General features: G+C 49.6%; 1 protein-coding gene across 5 annotated transcripts in view; it reads left to right on the top strand.

Moving 5' to 3' along the window:
• SAMD4A (sterile alpha motif domain containing 4A) overlaps positions 1-22,659 on the top strand; it is a 96,494-nt gene that overhangs the window by 55,003 nt on the left and 18,832 nt on the right. For 3 of the 5 annotated variants that reach the window (XR_005953282.1, XM_041413042.1, XM_041413029.1), the window contains exons 3-4: positions 4,133-4,669; positions 21,169-21,432. Coding sequence is in view for 4 of the 5 variants with exons in the window: in XM_041413042.1 (XP_041268976.1) it covers positions 4,133-4,669; positions 21,169-21,432 (801 nt within the window). In the remaining variant the exon portion in view is untranslated. The remainder of the gene's footprint in view (positions 1-4,132; positions 4,670-21,168; positions 21,433-22,659) is intronic. The other 2 variants (XM_041413059.1, XM_041413050.1) reach the window with 1 other exon arrangement.

Genomic DNA, 22,659 nt, shown 5'->3' with positions numbered 1-22,659 from the left:
AATCCTGGTGATGGGAAGCACCAGGCATCCCTGAAGCAGCATCCAGGGGAGCTAATGAGGCTGTCCTGTGATTAGTGCCTGTGACCCACCACAGGTATCGTGTCAGGACCCTGGGATGTGGGATCCCAGAACACATCCTAATCTCAGCTGTTTGTTCTGGCAGTAAAGGATGGGATATTCCAGATGGCCAGGAGAGCATGGGAGCAGGTGAGGGGCTGAAGGGGGGACCCCTGTGTTCAAGGAGAGTGTGGAGAGGGGCTGTGGGGTGTTGCCAGCACCTCTGCCCCTGCCCACAGGCAGCTCCAGCTCTCCCTCTCCTGCACTGCCCTCTCCAGATCCCTCTATTTTCTGGCAGATAGGATTAAGCCTGACCTTCCGCCCCATCTCACAGAGAGCCAAACCTCTTTCAGATCTAATTATTTTCCATTTTTGTTTAATTGTGCACATCCTGCTGCTGGCTGAGAAGGAGACCAGCTCCTGCCTGGGCTGGGGCACCCAGCCCTTCAGCAGCCGCAGGCTTCTGGGTCAGTGCTCCATCTTCTGGGGTTGTGTTTAAACCCCCAAATCTCTTGGAGGTCCAAGGCAAAGTTCCCAAGAAGCAGCTCTGGCGCCATCCTGTGTTTCCCCAGTGGGGACCTTCATGCTCAGCTCTCCCCCATGTGAGGAGGAGGAGCCCAGCCACAGCCACCTGCCTCCCTCCTCCTCCTCCTCCTCCTCTCCTGCACCAAGTTTACACCAGACTCGGCTTTTTCTACCTGTATTTTGCTCCTGTTTTAAGTGGCACCAACTTCTTTGAGCAGTGCATTTCAGGCCTTTTTTTTTTAATGATCTTTGATTTCTCAGTTTATCTGAGCTGCTGCAGAATCCCAGCTGGTGCCAGGCTGGGGTTTGGCTGTGCCAGCCTGAAAGTGCTGCTGAACCACCACGAGAGCAATGATAAAATATCGGGGTGTGACATCCCTCTCTGCAGGAGGATGGGAGAAAATAAGACATGTTTTCAACTCACCAGGCAGCTGGCTAAGAGAGAGGGGACAGATAAATCAGATTCATCCCAACAGGAAGCTTTGCCTGGAGCAGGGACATCTGCATATGGAAAATATGGATATGCACTGGTGAGCCTTGAGTCCCACTACACTCGTGCATCCTTTACAGCATCACTTTTGCTGAGTGTTGCTCTCCCAAATCCCCTTTTTTTAGCACCAAAACAACCTCACAGCATTCCCACAGGCACAGGAACACACTCAGAGTATCAAAAGTCCCCTCTGCTGCAATACAGCAGTTCCTTCTCCACCAGAGCTGTGCCACGTCGTGTCCCTTGCTCCTTTCGGCACCGGACAGCTCGGGCACGCTGTGGCTGCTCAGGAAGTGGCTCTGGAGGAGGGGGAGCTCTGTGCAGAAGTAAATACCAGTGCAGAAAGTTCCAGGGAGAGTCTCCAGTGTTTCCAGCAAGCCATCTAGTGGCTTGCTATTAAAATAGTTGCATGCCTTGGAACTGGGAGGGTGAATGTGGAGGGGTGAGTGCTGCTCACCACCACAGTCATGTCAGGAAACTGATGGACAGAGTTTGGCCCTAACTGGGAGAAGTTGCTGCTTTAATATCTCTCTTCTGGGTCAGGTGTGGTGGGAGGATTGGGTTAGCTGCTGGCTGGCAGCATGGGTCATGCAGAATCATAGAATCATGGGATATCCTGAGGTGGAGGGGACCCACATGGATCGTAGAGTCCATTTCCTGGGTCACAGAATATCCTGAGCTGGATATTGATTTCCTGATGAATGATCCTACAGATGGAGATCTGGATCTGCACTTCAGTGGTGTGGGTTCAGTTATCCTACTCAAAACCACAGAGAGGCTATAGGGATAATCAGTGATTTAGAGCAGCTTCCTGTACAGAACGGGTTGAAGACAGCAGACAGGGAGAGAGAACGTAGAGTTTTGGGGGATGTTTTCAGCATTTCACCTGATGAAAATTTGAGCAGCATGTTCAAAGCAAGCAGGAGGTACTGTTCTCCACCACAGAGCTCAGTTGTGGCTCCTGTAGCACAGCCTAAGACAGGGCTGAAAGTTTGAAGGCTTTACAGAGGGGTTTGGTCAGCACTGGACTGGAGGAGAGACTGCCCTGGGGCTGGGAATGTCTTATGGCTGGTCTGGGTAGATTTGGCAGGTGTTTGGAGCTGGTATCACTCTCCAGAGAAACCTCTGGTGATGGAGATCTCACAGTGTCCTGGGCCATCCTGCCCTACAGAAGGCAGTTTCCTCATGTCCAACCTCATTCATCTTTGCTGCAGTTCAAGTCAGAGAATCATAGAATTGTTTGGGTTGGAAATTTCCTCCAAGATCACGGAGTTCAACCATCCCCCAGCACTGCCAAGGCCACCACTGACCCATGTCCCCAAGGGCCACATCCTCACAGCTGTTAAATCCCTCCAGAGATGGTGACTCCAGCATTTCCCAGGGCAGCAGCAGATGTGGAGAGCAGCTTGCCCATGGCAGTGTTCACCTCTCAGCCAGGGTCAGGCTGCCTGGTGCAGCTTTTCTGTGCAGCATGGTATCTGACTGATGTGCTGCTTCCCAAGCCAGGCTCTTGCCCATCTTGTGCTGCACAGACATTTGTTCCCACCTGCATGCAGATGTTTGCACCTGCTTCATGCAGATGTTCTTTCACATCTCCCCAAGCCTGATAGAATATCCTGAGCTGGAAGGGGACCCACGAGGATCATCAAGTCCAGCTCCTGACCCTGCAGAGGACACTCCAACATCCCATCCTGTGCTTGAGAGCATTGTCCAAATTCTCCTGGAGCTCTGGCAGGCTGGTGCTGTGTCCAGTCCCTGGGGAGCCTCCTCAGTGCCCCACCACCCTCTGGGGGAAGAACCTTTTCCTGATCTAAACCTCCCCTGACCCAGCTTCATGCCACCCCTTCGAATCCTCAACACTGTTTGACCTCTAGTCCAATTCCCTGGAGTATTTTCCTTTCTCTTAGCACGCTACCTGCATGCTGATCACATTTATCACATCACCCTTATCACCAGTGACATTCTGGGTGCTGCCAGGCCCAGGCCAGGTCTCCTTGCCCAGCGCATCCTCCCAGTCTGACAGTGAATCAGCACCACCAGCTCCCTCCATATGTTTTTCAGATGAGTTGTGTGCCCACATTAGAGCAGTTTCTCTCTGCTGTGCTGCTGAGGGAGCCATGTGCAGCAGCACCTAATGAATATCAAGATATACAGCACTGTCTGTTCCTCCAGCTATTCACAGCCCAGTTGCTCTGTCGCAGAAGGAAATCAAATTGCTCTTGACAAATGGGTGTCAGCAGTCACTTATCATCTTGTTATCTTCTAAGTGCTTACAAATAGGTTGTTTCATTATTTGTTCCATCAGTTTTCCAGGAGTTCGAGTTAAGTGACCAGTTTGTAATTCCCTGACTTTTCCTTCTGCATAATGCAGAATCTGCAAATCTAACCCCTAGGTTTCTTTTTTTTTTTTTTTTTTTTCCTTGTCTTCTGAAACCTCTCCTATTTGCTGTGCTCCAACAGAGGAACAGGAGCTCTGGGGCTGCTTCAGCTGAGCCCTTCCCTCCTTTCCTTTGGGGCTGGTGGATGCACCAACACCCTGGATGGATGATTGTGTTTCCTCTGGAAAGCTTCTTCCCTCTGTGGTTCTTTCCTGTGTTACCTCCTGTGAATCTTGACCTTTTCAATTTTCCAGCCAAGTTCTTTTGAAAGGTTAGCTTTATCCACTGAGTGCTTTTGTGTAGTATTTTCTGTTATCTGCAACAATATGAAAAATTTGGGCCAAATGGTGATTTTGTTTAAAATAAGAGCAACAGCAGTAGAGTTGGAAAACGGCTATAAATGCATTTCCCACATAGAGTTGGGTATAATTTGGGTTTTTTTCAGTGATTTTCCTGGGCAACTGGAAACTTTTGGCGTCCAGTTTGGCAAGCTTTGCCCGGACAATGGTTTTGGAGGGTGGTGACCCCCTTGCCAAGGAGATGCTCATGCTGTGGTACCACACATGCACAAATCCCTTTGGCATGTTGTATTTTGGCAGGACCCGCTTATTTCTTTATTACCTCTGTTTTTCAATTTCTCATTAATCTCCCTTTTTTCCCCCCCTCCTTATTCCTTCCACAGGAATCATTAACCAGTGGCAGCAGGAATCCAAGGACAAAGTGATCTCCCTCTTGTTAACCCACCTGCCTTTACTGAAACCCGGCAACATCGAGGCGAAAGTCGAGTACATGAAACTCTTGCCCAAAATCCTGGCGCACTCCATCGAGCACAACCAGCACATCGAGGAGAGCAGGCAGCTGCTCTCCTACGCCTTGATACACCCTGCCACCTCCCTGGAGGACAGGAGCGCCCTGGCCATGTGGCTCAACCACCTGGAGGACCGCACATCGTCGTCGTCGTCGTCGTCGGGGGGCTTTGGCGGGCAGGGCCGCGGCCGCTCGGACTCGGTGGACTACGGGCAGGCTCACTACTATCACCAAAGACAGAACTCCGACGACAAACTCAACGGGTGGCAGAACTCCAGGGACTCCGGCATCAGCGTCAGCGCCTCCAGCTGGCAGGACAAAAGCCTGGCCTGTGAGAACGGCCACCTGCCCCTCTACTCCTCCTCCTCCGTCCCCACCACCATCAACACCATCGGCACTAGCACAAGCACCAGTGAGTAGCCACGGGAGGCTCTGGGGACAGTCCCCTGCTTTGGCGTGGTTAGCAGAGGGGTTAAACTCATCTGGGCCATAGAAAACTCCTTTTTTTGTTTTTTTTTTCCCCCCCTTGCCTCACCTGCTTTTTTTTTTTTTTATTTCCTGCTTGCTTTGTTGGGTTGGTTTTTTTTCCTTCTAGTGTTGTGGGGTTTTAAAGAACTGGGAGCTGGAGGGGAGGGAAAAACAGCAAAGAGTAAGAAAAAGTTAGAGAAAAAAATGTGCCTTACTGAAGGGAAGCCCTTGTGTTTCATGCAGCTTTGTGTAGATTTACAGTTCATGTTTTCAAGAGTGCCTAAAGCAAGCAGGAAACTGATGCTTCATGTCCAAAAGTGAGCTGGGGGGCCTTGAGGCAAGTCCAAAAGTGTGCTGAGGACTTACTGAGAAGAAACGGGATTGGGACCCTGAGTGCAGGCAAAAGTTTTGGAAGCAGAGCTGGAATCCACCAGCTTCAGGGTATCTGAAAAGATTCCCTTGTATTTGCAGAGCAGAGGTGTGAAGCTGGTGGTGATTGAGGAGTTCAATGGACAGTCCTCAGTGTTTCCCAGGAGAGCTGGGTGGTTCTTCCCCCATGGAGACCTTGCCAGGCTTTGGTGGATGGTGCAGAGCCCAGCCCAAGGCTTGGACACTTGGAGATCTCTGTGACTGGAGATCTGTCCAGCACTGGTTTTTGTGTGAAGCTGTAGTGCAGCTACAAGTGGTGTTCAAACAGCCATTGATACCTGTGAGCCTTTTTTGGGAGAGCAGGAATACAGCATCTTCTCAGTGGGGTTCAGAAGCTCCCCTGCCCACCCACTCTCTCTGTCACCTTTGCTGCATGTCCTCTTTCACTCTGGCATATTCAGAAGTCTCTCCAAGATGCTTTATCAGCATCTCCTAGAAATCAGGGATGCAGAGAGCATTTTGGGGAGGAGAGGCTTCTTGTGGCAGCAGCCCTGGTTTCTTTATCAGAGTGTGGAAAGCCACAATTAAATAGCTAAAAGCTTTAAAATGGTCACTTAAGACTTCTGGGCTTTTCTCTCTCCTGTAAGAATTGCTTTTTTTTTTTAAAGTGGTGTTTCAAACCAACAGCAATATGAAACACAGCTCTGGGTTTATTGCTGTAGCACCCTGGTCCTTGCCTCTCCTGTGTTCATCCTTGCAGGCAGGTGAGGATTTAACAGAAGGGTCTCAGCTTCTCCACAGACTCTAAACCATCATTCCCATCCAGTCGTCTGTCTGTGAAGCCCCCAGCTCCTGCTGCTGTGGGATTGTGTGATGTTCAGCTTCTCTGAGAGCCAGACCCTGTGCTGTGAGGCTGTTCCAGGCTGACTGAGCTGCATGGGAAGGGTCTAACAAGGAGGCAGGGTGAGAAAAACCCCACGAATCTACTTGCAGTCAGTCTGTTAAACCTCTCCAAGAATTATTTTTTTGGGAATTTCCATATGTTTTTTGCATGCCTGGTGGCTCAGAGGCTTTGCACACCATGGAAACAGGCTTCAGAAGGGGTCTGGCTCCTCGTGTCAGGATCTGGAAGCAGGGAGGTGTGGTGGGTGCAGCAGGTTGATCGCTGACAATGGCTGCAACTTTGCAAGTGTTAGGTCTTGAAAGACTCTCCCACAAACCCCTTGGTGGGTTTTTGAGCCTTTTTGTGCTCAGACTTAGGTCTCAGCAGAAGCATTGACCCACCCCTTGCCCATTGTGGTCCCCGGGTGTTGGCACAAGATGCCAAAGCTGAGGCAACAGCTGAACTACTGCAGTGCCTGAGCTGCTGCGGCACTCTGTTTTTTTCCTAAATTCTCTCAGAATTTGGTGTGTTCAGCAGCAGCTGGGACAGGAATACCTCTGGGTCTGCCAACAGCCCTACCTTCACCCAGTCTTCTGCTTGAATTCCTCCTCAAGTCTCTGCCACTTGTTTGGCTGCATCATCCTCTGCTAGTGATAGCTTAGGCCCACGTGTTAAGCTGTTGTGACTCCTGCAGACATATTTTGGTGGCACCATGCTCAGACAACCGTGGGCTGAGCTGGAGATGACCCAACCACACTTCATGTGTCAGTTCATAAACTTCCTTAACACAATATTTGGCTTGGGCAAAAGCCTGGTAAGTCCACAGATAGATGCTAAAAAATAAACACGGCTGTCAGCCTTTGTCCCAGCCCCTTGACTCAATCAATATGTTTATTAATCTTTTATTCCAAAGCAAAGCCCTCAACTCCTTAGTGTTTGTTTAGGTTTTAGTGTTGTTATTAGTTTTAAGTTCTCCCTCTTACTCAGAGGTGTTTATCCGTGCAGAGGCTTTAATCCAGCAACACCCTGCAGGGCTCAACCTTCCCTGACCCATCCCTGCAAAGGCTCTGCCTGTTCCTGACACCAAAATGGGGCAAAGTCTCTCCCAGAACAGTGATGTGGTGATCTTGCCTGAGCTACGTTCTTCTGGTGCTGTGGCACAAGGAGATTTAATGCTGTCCTGGCACAGGGCTGAAATACAGGTGGCTGAAGCTCATGTGATATTTTGCTTTGTGCTGTCCTTGACTTTGACTTGACCTAAGACTCCAGTTTTGAGATTTGGTTCAGGATTGGTTCATCTCCAGCTCTCCCATAACTGCACTGACAGGGGTTAGCCAAGGTTTAGCCAAGGCTTGAGGAGAGGCGAGTCTGGAATATTCTGAAGGAGTCACTCTGGATTTACCAGAGTACTGGTGCTCCAGGAGTGGGACCAGTGTTCTAAGTGATGAATTTGGGTCTGGAGTGATCAGAGGATATGGACTCACCCCAGACAATGGAAGTTGGCCCAGAGAAGCTGTGTCTGTCTCATCCTTGGAAGTGTCCAAGGCCAGGCTGGATGAGTCTTCAGTCTGGTCTAATGGAAGGTGTCTGGCCCGTGGCAGAGGAATGGAACCAGATGGACTTTGAGGTCTCTTCCAACCCAAACCATTCTGGATTCTGTGATGTTCATGTGCTCCTTCCCACCCACTGCATCAGCAATTCCTGCAAAGCTTGAGATGCAGCTTTGAACCAGGCTTTGGCATGCTAGGAGTGCAGACAGCCTTGGCATGGGCTGGGGAGCACAGGCAGGGAGGAGGCTGGAGCTGCTCCGGCGTGGGGACAGGGTGAAGCCTGGAGTGCTGCCTCTGTGGCCAGGTCAGGCAGCAGTTGCAAAATGTTGGGGTTGCACAACGTCTTTGTGATGGAGACATGGCCTGGAAACTCTGAAAGGACAGAGGAAAGCAGCTTGTTTTCAAAGCTGCCAACAGCTTCTTGAGTGGGGGCTCCAGCCCCTTCCCTACCCCTGCAACTGGGACCATTTCCACCCGGGAATGGTCTGATGGCACAGCAGGATTTGCTGTCAGATGGAAGCACAGCTTAGCCCTGTGTTTTCCACCCTCTAGGAAGGGAATCTGTGCAGAGGCAAAGGAGGGTCTGTCACTAGCTGTGCTGAGGAGGAGGATTGCACATACACTGGTCTGGACCATAAAGTCACAGGTCAGTGAGGGACAGATACAGTCAGAGACCTTGCCAGGGAATATCCCGCAGAGCAGGAATCCCAGGCCTTGGCAGTGTGTTCATACTGGAGGGATGTTGCACTCTTTGGTGTTTCAGTGTCACTGCAGTGCCTGGGTTCCCCAGAGAGGTCCTGGGACCAGCAGAGCCACCCTTCCACTCCTGCACAAATGGGAAAGATGCTGGGTGCTCAGGCCTGCTACACCCTTCCCATGGGAATCTCTGCCAGAAAACTGGTGGTGTTTGTCTACAGAGAGAAGGTGTGCAAGCAGAGCAAGGGAGGAGAAGTACTCACCTGTACAAATTTCTTGTCCTGGAAAAAAAAAATCTCCAGCTTGTCCTAGAGCTGAAGAGAAATAAATCAGGGTTCTTCCTTCCATGCATCCCAGCCCAGGTTCAAACTGACAGAGGGCAGGGTTAAACTGGATATTGGGAATAAATTCTTCTCTGTGGGGATGGTAAGGCACTGGTTGCCCAGAGAAGCTGTGGCTGCCCCTGGAAGTGTCCAAGGCCAGACTGGGCAGGACTTGGAGCAGCCTGGGATGGTGGAAGGTGTCCCTGCCCATGGCAAGGGATTGTCCTGGATGATCTCTAAGGTCCCTTCCAACCCAAACAATTGTGTATTTCTGCGATCCTGCCCTACAGGCAGACCTACAGCTGCTGTGTGTCAGAACATGTGTGTGTGACATGGCTTACAGGATTTTGCCAACATTTGCTCCAGTTACAGAATCCCCAGTGAGAGGGCAGATGAATATACTGGAGCTCTCCCCAGTTCATCTGGGAATTGAGGTGGAACAAACACCAAGGGAGCTCTTGCCATGAACAGAGTGAGGGTTTCCTGACTCTTCCTCTCCTACCCTGCTGTGCAGCAGCTCTCTGCCTGCCACTGGAGACAGCCCTGTTGCCATACCTGGTACCCAAACTGAGCTGGTAATGGGATAGTGCATCTTTTAACCCACAGGGCCACCCTGATCTCTGTTGGGTTGATGGGCAGCTTCAAAGTTGTCCTCTGTGCAGATTTCAGCAACAGCTGAAGGGAAGGCACTGTGTGTCCACAGCCTGTGTTTGCCTCACACAGAGGAACACATTTCCTCCCATGCAGGCTTAGCAAAACATGTCATGAGAAAACGAAAAAGTCTTAGTGAGGTTACAGCAGTGAAGCAAACAAATGTCCTGTTCCTGCCGGGGGTGGATTAGCTTTTGGAATTGCCTTCAGAAAATTGTTGCTCAGTTGGCCTTGCTGAGACTTGGCACCCTGACACTCATCCTGCCAGCTGGGGACACCTCTCATGTCTGCTTTTCTTCTCTTTTACTGATAGACTGAGAAAAGCTCGTTGGCCTTTATTACACTTGAGCTTCTCAGTGGTGGCAGACCAGGGGCATTTGTTGTCTTGCTCATGCCCTCTAGTGTCACACACAACGGGCAGAGAACACTTCCAGAAGTCTCACACTTTGTCAGGTTCCCAGTGCTACACAATCTTGCTAATCCTGTATCTTGAAATCAGAATTGTTGTATGAGGAGAGCAGGTGTGAGCAGAGTTACTTGCTGAAATCCATGTACATCAGTACAGCAGCAAGCAGGTCTGTGAGTGAGAACAATGTAGAATCACTTAGGTTGGGGAAGACCTTTAAGATCATCCAGTCCATCTGTAATCTTCTACTCCAGCACTGAACAGCAGATACAGAATTTTTGTCCCCTCTATAAATTCAAAGCTCTTTGTCTCTGGGAGACACAGCCCACAGCTCTGCAGACCATGACTCAGCCAGTGAGATGGGTGGTCACCCACCTCACCCTGGGGGCCATCAGGCACTGGAGATGGAAGTGGTGGTGGAGAACGAGAGCAATGTCCTTTTGAGGTGTCAGCAATGCTGGGAAAGATCTGCCCCTGCTCCTGAGTGTGCTTTATAGCCAGTGTCCCTTTCTTTTCTAGCCTTGAGACTTCAGACTAGCTGCCCCTGCCCATTTGGATCCTCCTTTGAGCCTGTTTGGCGCATTCCCTTCATTTCTTTGCTCCCAAAGGATCTCTTTTCTCACTGTGTCTTTGGCTGAGTGACAAAGGTCCTTGTGATGCTGAGGTTCCACCTTCAGTCATCTCCACAGGCTTTCCAGCCTGACACCCAAGCTCATCAGCCTATTTGCTGTTTTCCAAACATCATAACCTGCACTGGGAGGGCAAAAAAGACAGATTCACAGGGTGACTTGGAGTAACCCATCAACCACTGAGCTCAGGATGTCTGGAAGAGTGATCATCCTATTTTGTTCATTTTGGAACATTCATTTCATTTGCAGATCACAGGCAGCTTTGCCCATGGGGTTGCCCATCCTTGCAGCCATGGGGAGAAGTCTCTTACCAGCAGCTGTTGGCTCTCAGGGCATGCAGGTGGATCTGGGGAAATGTGGATGGCTCTGGGGGACACAGATGGCTCAAGGGGGATTCCAGTGCCTGTGGCAGGATGTGGATGGCTCTGGGGGAATATGGGTGGCTCAGGGAGGGTATGGATAGCTCTGGGGGAATATGGGTGGCTCAGGGAGGCTATGGGTAGCTGTGGGGGGATGCAGATGGCTCCGTGGGGCTGGGGTTAGCAACGCAGAGCTGATGTTACCTGAGGTATCAGCACAGAGCAGGGTCCTCACTGCCACACCCGCTCTGCTCTCACCTGGGAACAAGTGACAACATGGGGCATATGTGCAGCCTACAGCTTTTGGGATGTGCTGGTCCTGCTGGAGCAAGTGAGGGATCCCTGCTTGCCAAGCAGAGGGAGTAGGCAGCAAAGGGAGAATGTTTCCCATGGGTGTGCTCTGGCAAGTGGATTTTCACATGGGCAGCAGGATAGATCTTGTGGCTGTTCCTCTGCTTCACCCCTCATCAGCCACAATGCTTGGAGGCAGAGATGTCACCAAAAGGCAGAAGGGTCTCCAAAAGGAAAGAGGAGAGCAGATCTTTTGTCTGGGCTCTGTGGTGACTTGCAGCAGGTGATGATGCCAAGGGTGGCTCATAAACCATGTGTGGTCAATACACCTGTGAGTGCTCCTAAACCAGCCCTCCTGACACCACATGGTGCTTCCAGGCACTTAAATAATCCGTGTGCTCCAGGCTGCCTTAGCCCTTGCAAACCCTGGGTTTGGGTAAGCCCTGGGGTGGGTAGGCCATGGATGAGGTGGTGGTTGGTCTGCAGGGATGGGGAGGAGGAGAGGGAGCACTGAGTGCCAGCCAGAGACATGTGGCTGTCCCCAAAGTGGGCATGTCACACATGTGTCCTCTGGGATCACACAGTTCCTTCCTCCAGACCTTCTTTATGCTAGGTTTGGTCTGTACTCACACATGGAAACTGCATGAAGCTGTGCCAGGGGAGGTTTAGCTTGGGTATCAGGAAAAGGTTGTTCCTTCAGAGGGTGGCTGGGCGCTGGAATAGGCTTCCTAGGAAAGTGGTCACAACCCCAAGCCTGACAGAGTTCAAGGAGTATTTGAACACTCTCAGGCACAGGATGGGATTGTTGGGATATCCTGTGCAAGGCCAGGACCTGGATTCAGTGATCCTTTAGGGTTCCTTAACTGTGCACCTTCTGTGGCTCTGTGCTCTTACAGAGCACTGCTCCCAAATTCACATGCAGAGCAGCTCTGCAGCTCCCTGGCTGGAATGAGGCCACCTCATTTGGGAATCTCTGTTCCACCAGCACCCAGGGATGTTCCCACCCTCTCAGCTGGTGAAATCCCAGTGCAATCACTGACTGTAGGTGCTCAGGGCAGGGAATGCCTGCCATGGTTTTGCTGTGTTGCTTGTCCTTGGCAGGAGGGTAGGTCGCTGTCCTTGACACACAGGTTGGGATGGAGGGAGTTTGAAGCTTGTGGCTCTGGTGCCACTTCCACTTTCCTTACAGCAGTCTGGGTGTCTCAGGGATGGATGCTAGGAAGCAGCAGCAATGGTTTTGTGTGTATCCTGCAGTCCCTGGGATTCCTGTCACCACTGAATGGTGCTTCTGACCTGGAAGTGGCGCAGAAGCTGCCAGGGCAGCTGATGGATGCTCTCGGGGTCATGGAGCAGTCAGACAGCCCCAGTAATTCTCTCAGACCCCTCAGCAGCCTCCTCTCTCTGGGAGGTTTCGTTGATGGATGGACCCTCCTAGAGCTGGGTGTGTTTTTCCAGCTGCCCTGGTGCCTGTTGGATGCAGGCACAGTATGGGAGTGCATGGGAGCTTGGTGCTCTCCTGAGGGAAGCTTTGCTTTTGCCATCACCCCATGAGCACCTGTGGGTTCCTCTCTGAACTTTGTATCACTCCCTGGAACCATCAGCAGGAGACTGAGGGCTCTGTCTGGGAGCCAGGGATGTTCCTCAGCACCTCCACTATTAACTTACATCTGTTAAGGGCCTTAGGAGTAATTCCCTCCTCAAACCTTTCTTGCTTCTCTGTGATCTCATCCCAACACCACCATTCCCCAGCCTTCTCTCAAAGCATCACTAAAATCACATTTGTGATGTTTTCCTGAGCAGCTTCATGCAGCAAGAAACCCCTGGAGAGAATCCCCTTCCTGTTGCTCATCCTTTGAATCCGTGCAACCCCAGGCTTAGGCAAGTAGAGGAATGGAAAGAGATGAGCTCTCCTTCCCCCCACCATCACACAGCATCTGCAGAGAAGTGGCAGGAGGGCACAGAGGAGGGATGGAAGTGCTGTGGTTTGGATTCATCTGGAGTGTCTCCAGTCTCCTTCCCCACTGCACTGGGACTTGCTGTGTTCTCCTGACTCAGTAACACGCTGCTATTTCATTAACTTTTGACTTCTGGTTTAAAGGAGCAGTGCACAAAATAGTTATTTACTTCATTTGGAAATTCTTTTATTTGTTACCATAATTATAGCTTCCTCCCCCTTTTTTCCTTTTTTTTTTTTTTTTTTTTCTTTTTTTTTCTTTTTTTTTTCTTTTTTTGATATTTTAATTAGCAGGGGAAGGGAGGGAGGGAGGGGGAATATTTGCTGCTCTCCTTGTGGTTATCACATCCTTCAAATTACTAAAAGAGGCTGGGATAATAGGTCTGGTGATTATATATAGGCACCATCTGCTCTGTGGCTGCTTCCTATCAAAGTGCAGTTAGGAGAGTGCAAGGAGGATATTTTCTCTCCAGCTATATTAAGACTGTTTCCATCTCGGCTCCAAAGCAAAGCTCTCTGCATGCAAATGGATCAAATGCTCTGTAATCAATGGCTCAGTTTTGGCAGCCTCCAAGCTGGTTTTTTTTTTTTTTGAAATTTTGTTTTATTTTCCCCTCAAGTTTTGCCGTTCCCATCCGTTATGCAATTTTATTTCAGGCTGGTGGCTCTGATTTGATGTTTTCCTGTAACCATAGTCCCCCCTGTTTGCTGAGCAATGCGGTCTCGTGTTAGCTGGCGCAGGGATCTGTGCCATCACTCCAGTGCGAGGCAATATCTGAGCAATCAGGAATGTTTTGGAGGATGATGAAGGCAGATTTTTAGGATGCATCTGCTGTGGGTATGTAGAGGAGGTGGAAAGCTGAGCTGAGCTAATTTGGAGCAGTAATGGGAAAGAATTAATACTTGGTTTATGATGCCAGCCGTGGCTGTTCTGTTGCTGCTGGGGATTGTTGGGGAGAATTGCAGGGCTCAGGATTTGGGAGTCATAGAATTTTAGAATTCCAGACTGATTTCTGTTGGAAGGGACCTTAAAGAACATCCAGTTCCACCCCCTGCCATGGACAGGGAACTTTCCACTATCCCAGGTTGCTCCAAGCCCTGTCCAGCCTGGCCTGGAACACTTCCAGGGATCCAGGGGCAGTCACAGCTTCTCTGGACACCCTGTGCCAGGGCCTGTGCACCCTCACAGGGAAGAATTTCTTCCCAATATCCAATTTGACCCTGCCCTCTGTCAGTGAGATGCCATTCCCCTGTCATGGGGTGTCCCATCTTTTGCATCTTCTCTGTGGGGAGAGCTGGATACTGTGTTTGCCCCTTGGTGGCCTCGGAGACCCAGCAGGCTTCTCTTTTCTCCTGAAACTGGTAAGATTTTATGCTTTTGAAAGAGGAGAAGGAATAAGAATAAGGAACAGCCAGCCCAGATGGAAGGGGAGGGTGCTCGGGATGGGGATGTGTGAGTTCCCAAGAGGTGGAGGCCAGAGGAAGGTTGAAACACTGAGGAGTTTGTCTTGCAAAATTTGTGCCATGGTGCCTGCAAGAGAGGGGGAGTAGGTGGCTTTTTTGAATGAGTGAAAGTGGCTAAAAAGAGGTAAGGGAGGAGAAAATCCAAAATGAGTTGGCAAGGATGGAAAAGGCTACAGGTCTGTTTCAGTCTGGGTGGTGACTGTGGGATGCACATCATGTGAGACACTCATTGTCCCCATGTATTTTGTCACTGCTAAAGATACTCTGCCTCCCTGCTCTCACTCCACAGCTTTTTAATAACTTTAGGGATTACTGAATCCCAATTTCTTGGGGCAATTCCAGAGGTTTGGCATTCACCTCTTTTATTTGACTGGTTTAGGGCCCTTCATTTCTCACTGCCAGTTTTCCACAGGTTGCACATTGCTGTGTAAAGGATGCACATCCTCCAGGCTGGCCTCCTGAAATGGTTGTGAGTGGTGGAGGGGTTTCTCCATCTGGAGTGTGTGGTGGAAGCTGATGCTGTTGGAAGTCTCAGCAGGGAGATGCTGCTCAGACCAGGGATGGAGGCAGCGGGGAGCCCTGGCTGCTGCTTGTGCAATGAAAATGTTCTTGGGCATCCCTTTTGGGTGGAAAAGGACGTTGGGAAGGAGAGTTTCTGCCTCCCAGTGCTGTTTATCTGGCTTCATTCATGAGCAGGGGAGGAATTTCTCCCAGGAGCCCATAGCAAAAGCTATTTTCTGGGATAATTAGGAAGGCTTGGTTCAGCACAGCAGCACTTGATATTAATGGACCAGGATTCCCCAGGGACAAACACTGATTTTCTGTGGTTTGTGTATAGGTTTAGAAGAAAAAAATGCATTTATTGGCCTGGACATTGGGGCATTGTGTTTACCCAAAGAGACTCGTGGTTTAGGGCAGCACCTCCTTGCAACATACTCCTAATCCTCCATCCCCACCCATTCCCACCTCCCTGAGCCACCATTCCATGCATTCTGTGAGTTAAATCCTGGTTGGATTCACATCTATTCTGTCTTGCCCCCACCTTGCTGGATGCTCTAGTGGGAAGCAAGGACCTGTCAGAACTTCGAAGGGGCTGATAAAGGGGGAAAGGGATTTCTTACATGGGCTAATAGTGATAGGACAAGGGGGAAACTTTTAAATTTATAGTAAGTTTTAAAACTTATTTAAAATAACTTTTAAATTAAAAGAGGGGAGATTTAGATTAATTTTAAGAAGAAATTCTTGGCTGTGATGGTGGTGAGGCCCTGGCACAGGGTGCCCAGAGAAGCTGTGGCCTCATCCCTGGCAGTGTTCCAGGCCAGGTTGGATGGGGCTTGGAGCAACCTGGAAGAGTGGAAGGTGTCCCTGCCCATGACAGGAGTGGAGCTGGATGTTCTTTAGGGTCCCCCCCAACCCAAACCATCCCAGGATTTTGTGAAGGAGCTTGAAAGCAGCTCCTGAGCTCCTGCTGCTTGCTGAGACAAGCTGGGCTTCCTTCCAGAAACGCATCCCGTCAGATTGCCGGAGCCACCAGGGTCTGAATTTACACATCTTTCGATGCAGCCCCGCTCCTGCTGCCACACAAATGAGTAAATAACAGCCACAGCAGTTCCTGCTGGAGCCAAGCAGCAGCTCCACGTGTGTTTGTGCCATGCAGGGAATTTCAAAAGCCCCTGTGAGGGTTCCTTCCCGCTGAGCCTGGATGGGGCCTCGCAGGCGCTGCTGCTCGGAGGGAGCAGCAACAAACGGGTTATTGTTTCTCTGTCCAGTCTCTTCAACAGGAAACTGTGTTTAAAAACACCATTTCTTAAAAAAGATTTGCTTGACAGTCTTTTCTGCAGTCTCTGCCTCTTCCCATTTCTCTGCTCGAGGCAGCACTCTGCTTGTATGGGTTTTTTTCCTGGTACAGGGGTTAAATTTCCTAATACCTCTGTTTTCATTTTCCCCAGTGGCTTCTTGCATTTAGGACCCTGAATTTCACCCCTTCATGGGTTAGATCAGCCCGTGGTTCAGAGGCCAGCACATGGATTATCCAGCTCCTGCAAACACAGTTTGTGTAGAAGTCACAGCCACAGAACACAGGGAGATTAAAGGACAAAAGGCACAAAGAGGAGGCTCCAAGGGTTAGGGGATGTTGAGCTGAAAAATGTTCCATCAGGTTGTGCTCTGGCCGTGCTGGAGCTGCCTGGGGCAGCGTGGGGAGGGGGTGAATGAGGTGCCCAGGAAGGGGACTGGGTGCCAGCTGGGCAGTGTGACCCACTGGCAGCTCTTTCCAAGGGTTCTGGGCAAAGAAAAGCTGGAAAAGCCCTGGGCATTGGTCTGCCAGCACGGGGAAGCCTTCCTGGAGGAGAGGATGTGCCGTGACTGGGATAGCAAGGAGCAGGCAGAGGGGAGGACTGAGTTGAACTTGGCTTTGTGAGGGGGATGCTCAATGTTCCCTCTCCATGGGGGAGCTTCCAGGCTGCACAAAACCTTGTGTGGATTTAAAACATCCACACTTTTTGGGGTCAGGCTGCTGTTCCAGGTACCAACAGACCAGGAAAGGAGCTGTATGTGATCAGATACTGCCTGAGGACTCACCATAAACAGCCAAGTGTCATTTTAAGCTTAAAAAACCAAAAGAAGGTCCCAAAGAGTTCAGTATGCACCTTGCAGTGCCTTTTCCTTTCTGCAAGCACGGGGAAGATGTTATTTGGGATTGTAACCTGATGTATGGACCCACTGCTGGTCCTTTGGGTGTCAGGGGCACGGTGGGGACTGGAGACATTCTGAATACTCCCAGTGGTGGGTTTGGTTCTCACTGGAAGCTCTCCCATGTGTCTCCTTTCAAGGACTTTTGCAGCACTCTAAGCCAGATTTCATGAGGGGCAGAGGGAGAGTGAGCACCTTGTCAGCTGTCCCACGCTGTGTGGAGGAAGGTCTGCCTGCAGAGCCCAATTTCTCAGCTCTAATTACAGGAATGGGTGGCTTTTCCCTTCTCAGGCTGAAAAAAATTGGCCCAGAACCCTGAGAAACCACAACACAAATGTCTGACGCTGTTCCACATGGTCCTCAGCGAACAAAAACCCTCTTGAAATCAGCCCTTGCCTCCCAAAACAGGCAGCACCACTTCAAAAGGGAAAAGAGGGGGGAGGAAAAAAAAAAATCCCAAACCCAAGGCTTCAGGGGCTGAGAGCACTTGCAGCCTCAGAGTTTCTGTAAGTGTGTTGTGCCTGCCAGCCCAGGCAGGGTTTGGTCTGAGATAAATCCAGATTTGCCTGGGGAGGGGGTGGTCCCTCAGGGATGCTCCCAGCGTGGTCAGCAGCTGCCTCCTGTCTTGGGGAGCTTTGTTGCCATCACTCCTTCTCCATCCTCTGCTTTTTATTTTTACCTGGGAGTATTACCCTGAGCTTGATCCCAGTCTGGAAATCATGGAGAGGTTTCTTGCAAGGAAACCTGGGCTGGTGTGGGCTGAACACAACTCTGGCTGCTCAGAGCAAAGAGGCAACACCAGCCCTCTGATTCCAGGGAAAACCATGATCTGCTCCAACCCCTGTCCCACTGGACACCAGTTTGGAAGGAGCTGGACCAGGCAGTGCCTGTGTGGAGTCTTGGCAGCACCTAAAGGGCAGGAAAACACTTCTAAACCAGAAATGGGGCATGCTTACAAGCTGTAGGGATCCGTGTGCCAGCGTGGGATGCCCTTTGGAGCCGTGGTTTCCCCTCTTTGTTTGCCCAGCTCACAGCACTCAGAGAGGCAGCCGTGCCCACCCACCTCCTGGGAGCTTATCTTGGCCCAGAATAACATTTTAGATTTCCTTTTTAAGTTTAAGCTTAATATTTTTTATAGTAAAAGAAGAGGAGGCATGAGTATAAGGTGATAAACTCACACTTGGTTTTCTTCTGCTGAAGTTAAAGCCCACGTGGACCATTCATTTTAGCCAGGACCATTTATTTTAGCCCTGGATTCACCTTGGACCATCCAAAAAGCACACAGAGTGGTCAAACTCAGGTCAGGCCATACAATAAACTGATGCTTTGGAAGTAATTAGCTACATCCTCTTATTTCAAGAAGCTGAGGGCATGACCACAAGCAGAAACATTAATAAATGTTATTAATAAATATTATTAATAAATGCTATTAATAAATATAATAAATATGGGCATTTATTAATCCCCTGGGGGATTACAGAGTAAAACAGGGATGCCATCCCAGGATTTTTAGGGCTGGTGGAAATGGGAATGTTATTAATAAATATTATTAATAAATGCTATTAATAAATATAATAAATATGGGCATTTATTAATCCCCTGGGGGATTACAGAGTAAAACAGGGATGCCATCCCAGGATTCTCAGCATTTTTAGGGCTGGTGGAAATGGGTAAGAGGGGTTGCAAGAAACCACATTATCACCAATAAAAAGCAGACCCTAAAGTTAGGCCAGTGCTAAGAGCTCTTAAATCATCTCAGTTTGGTCCCCAGGTGGTTTCAAGGAGCTGGGGACTTGCAGCATCCTTTGCAGAGGGATTATCCCTGCTGCCTCTCAGGTGTTGTGTGAACTGACTCACAGTTCAGTAAAAATTTGGCTTAGTAAAACGTGTTCTCTTGGACCCAGTGTTAAAAATTTGGCTTAGTAAAACGTGTTCTCCTGGATCCAGTGTTGCATTATCTCTGGGAAAGAAGTGGAACTGATTTTTGTCTGGTGCACTGGGTGGTTTCTAATTGTCCCTGGCCATCCTTTGGAGTTCATTATTTCTCCTTCAGCCGACACCAGCTTCTAATTAGGGGACATAAAATTAAGATGGAAGAGCAGCAGTTTGCAGGGGTATTGCTGCTCGTGAAGGAATCTGGGCTGGATTTATGCCAGAAATACCCTCTGGTGTGCAGGGTGGTGTAAGCACTGCTGGGTACCAGTGTCTGCACACACCCTGCAAGAGCTGGATTAGCAGAGCAGCCCTTGGCCTCCTGAAAGGGGATAATTAACCTCAGTCCTCCTTGCTCCTTCTCCTGCATCTCTCCTTCATCTGAGGGGCACAAATACTTCCTAAATCAGTGTTTTTCCTACAAGAAATTCAGGGTGAATTCTCTCCCCGTGGCAGAGTGACCATAGCTGGGGGCAGCAGGCACAGAAGGGCTCTGGGTGGTGCAGAGCCAATGCTCAGCCCTGGTGATGCATTTTAACCAATTTATCCATTTTTCCCCCGTTATATTTTGGGGGGTTTTAAATCCTAAATATATTTTTCTCCTGAGAGGGTGATGTGACATGTACAGATGCTGGTTTGGGGGTATGATTGCAAAGCCAAGAGCTGAAAAAGCTTGCCCAGGACCTTCTGAAATCCATCTATGTCCCCATTAGGCTGCATCACATCAGAGCTCTAGGAAGCATAACACTGCTGTGGAAGCAATCTCAGGATCTCATTGACATCCTTTTCTGCCAAGAGACTTCTGGAAGATGTTTGTATAGTTTTTAAAAGGGAAGGGAACAAATTCTTCCCCATAAGCCACCCCAGTGCTTCCCTGCAGAGCGTGGAGTTAGTGTTATGTGTTGGCAAAAGAAAACCCTTTCAGAAGTAGGAATTATTTAAACATTACAGAAATCCACAGGTTTTTTGGCCTCGTCCAGCAGCTGCCTGTGGTACCAGCTGCTTATTGCAGGTGGTTAATAAATGCAAATGTGCTCTGGTGTTTCTCTCTCCCCTCCTTTTGTAACCTCACTGCTGCCTCATTTTCATGCTGCTCCTGGTCAGCAAGATGGCTTTGATGGTGGGTTTTCCCCCAGGCTTGAGCTGGGAATTAAGCCTGGCTTAACCTTTGCAGCATAGTGCACCTGGCTGGGGGTTTTCCACCAAGACTCGTTTATATTAAATAATAACATGGAGAGGAGTCTGAGTGGTTTTGGTGAACTGCTGTAAATGCAAAAAGGGGATTAAGGAGCTTTAGGGCTTTGGTGCTTTAGATGGAAAAGCCATGAGAACAATGAATTTCCCCCAGGTTTTGCACAGTTTAAAAATTTGGTTTGGAAAGAAAAATTGAAGAGTTTTTGCTTTTGTTTCTTGTAGGCTGAAAGGTCATTCTAATCCCTCTGCCCTGAGGTTTTCCTGGAGCAGGGAAATTTTCCCTGGTTTGCATCCTAAAACTGTATGTTAAATTAAATGCACTCTGTTTATGTTTAAACCAGTAGTTTAGTGACTCTGAGTGATGGAATTTGAATTTTGTTAACAGAACAATCTTTTAGTACTTTTTTTCAGTACTTAAAACATAGTAAGGGCAGGTGGGGCAGGGTTTGGAGCAAGCTGGTCTAGTGGAATGTGTCCCTGCTTATGTCAGGGGGTTAGAATGAGATCTGTAAGGCCCCTTCCAACACAAACCATCCCATAATCCTGTGATTTTAGTAGAACTCCACAAGGCTGAGACATTCCTATGGATGAGAAGTACCCTTGCAGTGACTGTGGGAGACGTGTGAGTGCTCCTGCTTCAGGGCACAAGCCAGCTCCTAACCCAAAGGGAGAGACAGGGATGCTTCCCTTGGATCTCTGTGGGACATCCCCATCCTGGGGATTTTTTCGCTCCAGAACTGCAGGATTGATGTTTTTTCCCTAGAGCTGGAATCCACACAACATCTTCCCTTGAGCAGCCCAGCGTAGCTCGTGTGACCCCCATCTCCGGGCAGGTACTCCCATCCTTTTTGCTTCCCAGGAGGCAAAGCAGAGAGCTCAGGGTAGGGCTCAGGGGCGCTGCAAAGCCATCACCCAGGCACCATGGCCAACCACCACCACACATTTTATAATTTCGTTTGATTTTTTTTATATATTTTTTTTTTTCGGGGGACTCTGCTGCATCCCGGGCCGCGAGGGGGGAATAACCTCTTTGATTTTATTTTTTTTTCAGTTCTCTCAGGCCAGACACACCACAGCCCTTTGAAACGCTCTGTGTCCCTTACCCCACCCATGAATGTGCCAAACCAACCTCTAGGACATGGATGGATGTCTCATGAGGACTTACGAGCTAGAGGACCCCAGTGCATCCCTTCCGATCATGCCCCCCTGTCTCCACAAAGCAGTGTAGCCTCTTCGGGAAGTGGTGGGAGTGAACATTTAGAAGATCAGCCTTCTGCTCGTAACACATTCCAGGAGGAAGGGAGTGGGATGAAAGGTGAGTGACAAACCAGCCCCCGACCCCCAGCGCCCCGAGGCAGGAGGGGGAGCTGTGCCCGCGCTCCCGGCAGCTCGCGCTCGGCGGTTTTGGGGTGAGGATCCTCCTGGCCTTGTCTCCCCGAATTAGGAGTTCAGGTTTAGGGGGAATGCCTTGGGTTTTCTTTTAAATAGCAGCTGGTCCTGATCTGACGTCTTGCACTCGGGTGCCAGTGGGCTGGTTTTGCCCCAAAATCCTGGGAGCTGCCAGCTTTGCAAAAAAAGCTGGGTTTTTTCCATTGCCTGTGGCTTTTGGCTGCGAGTGGTGCTCTTTTTTATCTCTTTTTTTTTTTTTTATGACAGTGAAAAATAGCTTAGAGCAAGCTTAGCAAGCCACGTGTGATTTACCATTGCAGTGTTTGGTACCCACCAAGTATCTGGGGAAGTTTTGGCTTGGGATACTTGTTTGCAGTGAATTTAACCTGTGTGTTTCGGTTGGTTTTCCCATTATACCTACATTTCACAGAGATTTTGGCAATAAATATATGTGGTTCTGGTGGTAAACAAGGCAGAAATGAACCCTACTTGCTGCAGTCAAAGATGCAGAGCAAACTTAAAGCAGAGGAGGAATAAACTAAAAACTGGGCAAACGCACAGACTGTGTGTTCCTGGGAACAGACTGAAAATGACCCTGCAGTTCTCAGACTGATTTAAACAACTCCAATTTGTATTAATGCAAAGCAGCTTGACTTTGTGCTAACCAGTGGTGTATCAGAATAGGGAAATAATTGTATTTTTTAACAGTCACAAGGCCTGATTTTAGTCTAATTACAGACAAATTGAGATGTGGATAAATCTGTGTGATGTGGGACCGTGTTTGGCTTGGCTCTGGATGGCTTTGATGTGCATGAAATAAATGCATGAAAAACCCCTCGTGGTTCTAGGGAATGTAATAGAGGCAGGTCGGGTCCTGCAGTCTGTCTGGCCAGGGAGAACTTTTTGGGAGCAAGTGTTTTTAGTGGGGGGCTGTTTAACACTACATTTCTCCAGGTTTCTGCAGAAGGAGCTGGGGAGGAGGCCATGGGGAGCTTGGCTCCCTGTGATCCACAGCTGCAGCTCCGGGATCTGCGTGGACAGGAACTTCCCAGGGCTGTGCAACCAACCTGTGTGGCCAAATCCACAAAACCCAGAGGCTGTCCACCAGCAATGACCAATTCAATAACCCCCACATATTAACACATCCCCTTGC

This window comes from Onychostruthus taczanowskii, unplaced genomic scaffold (genome assembly GCF_017590055.1).
Source record: "Onychostruthus taczanowskii isolate IOZ18803 unplaced genomic scaffold, ASM1759005v1 scaffold103, whole genome shotgun sequence".
Lineage (NCBI taxonomy): Eukaryota > Metazoa > Chordata > Aves > Passeriformes > Passeridae > Onychostruthus > Onychostruthus taczanowskii.
This window is presented reverse-complemented; position numbering and strand designations above follow the sequence as displayed.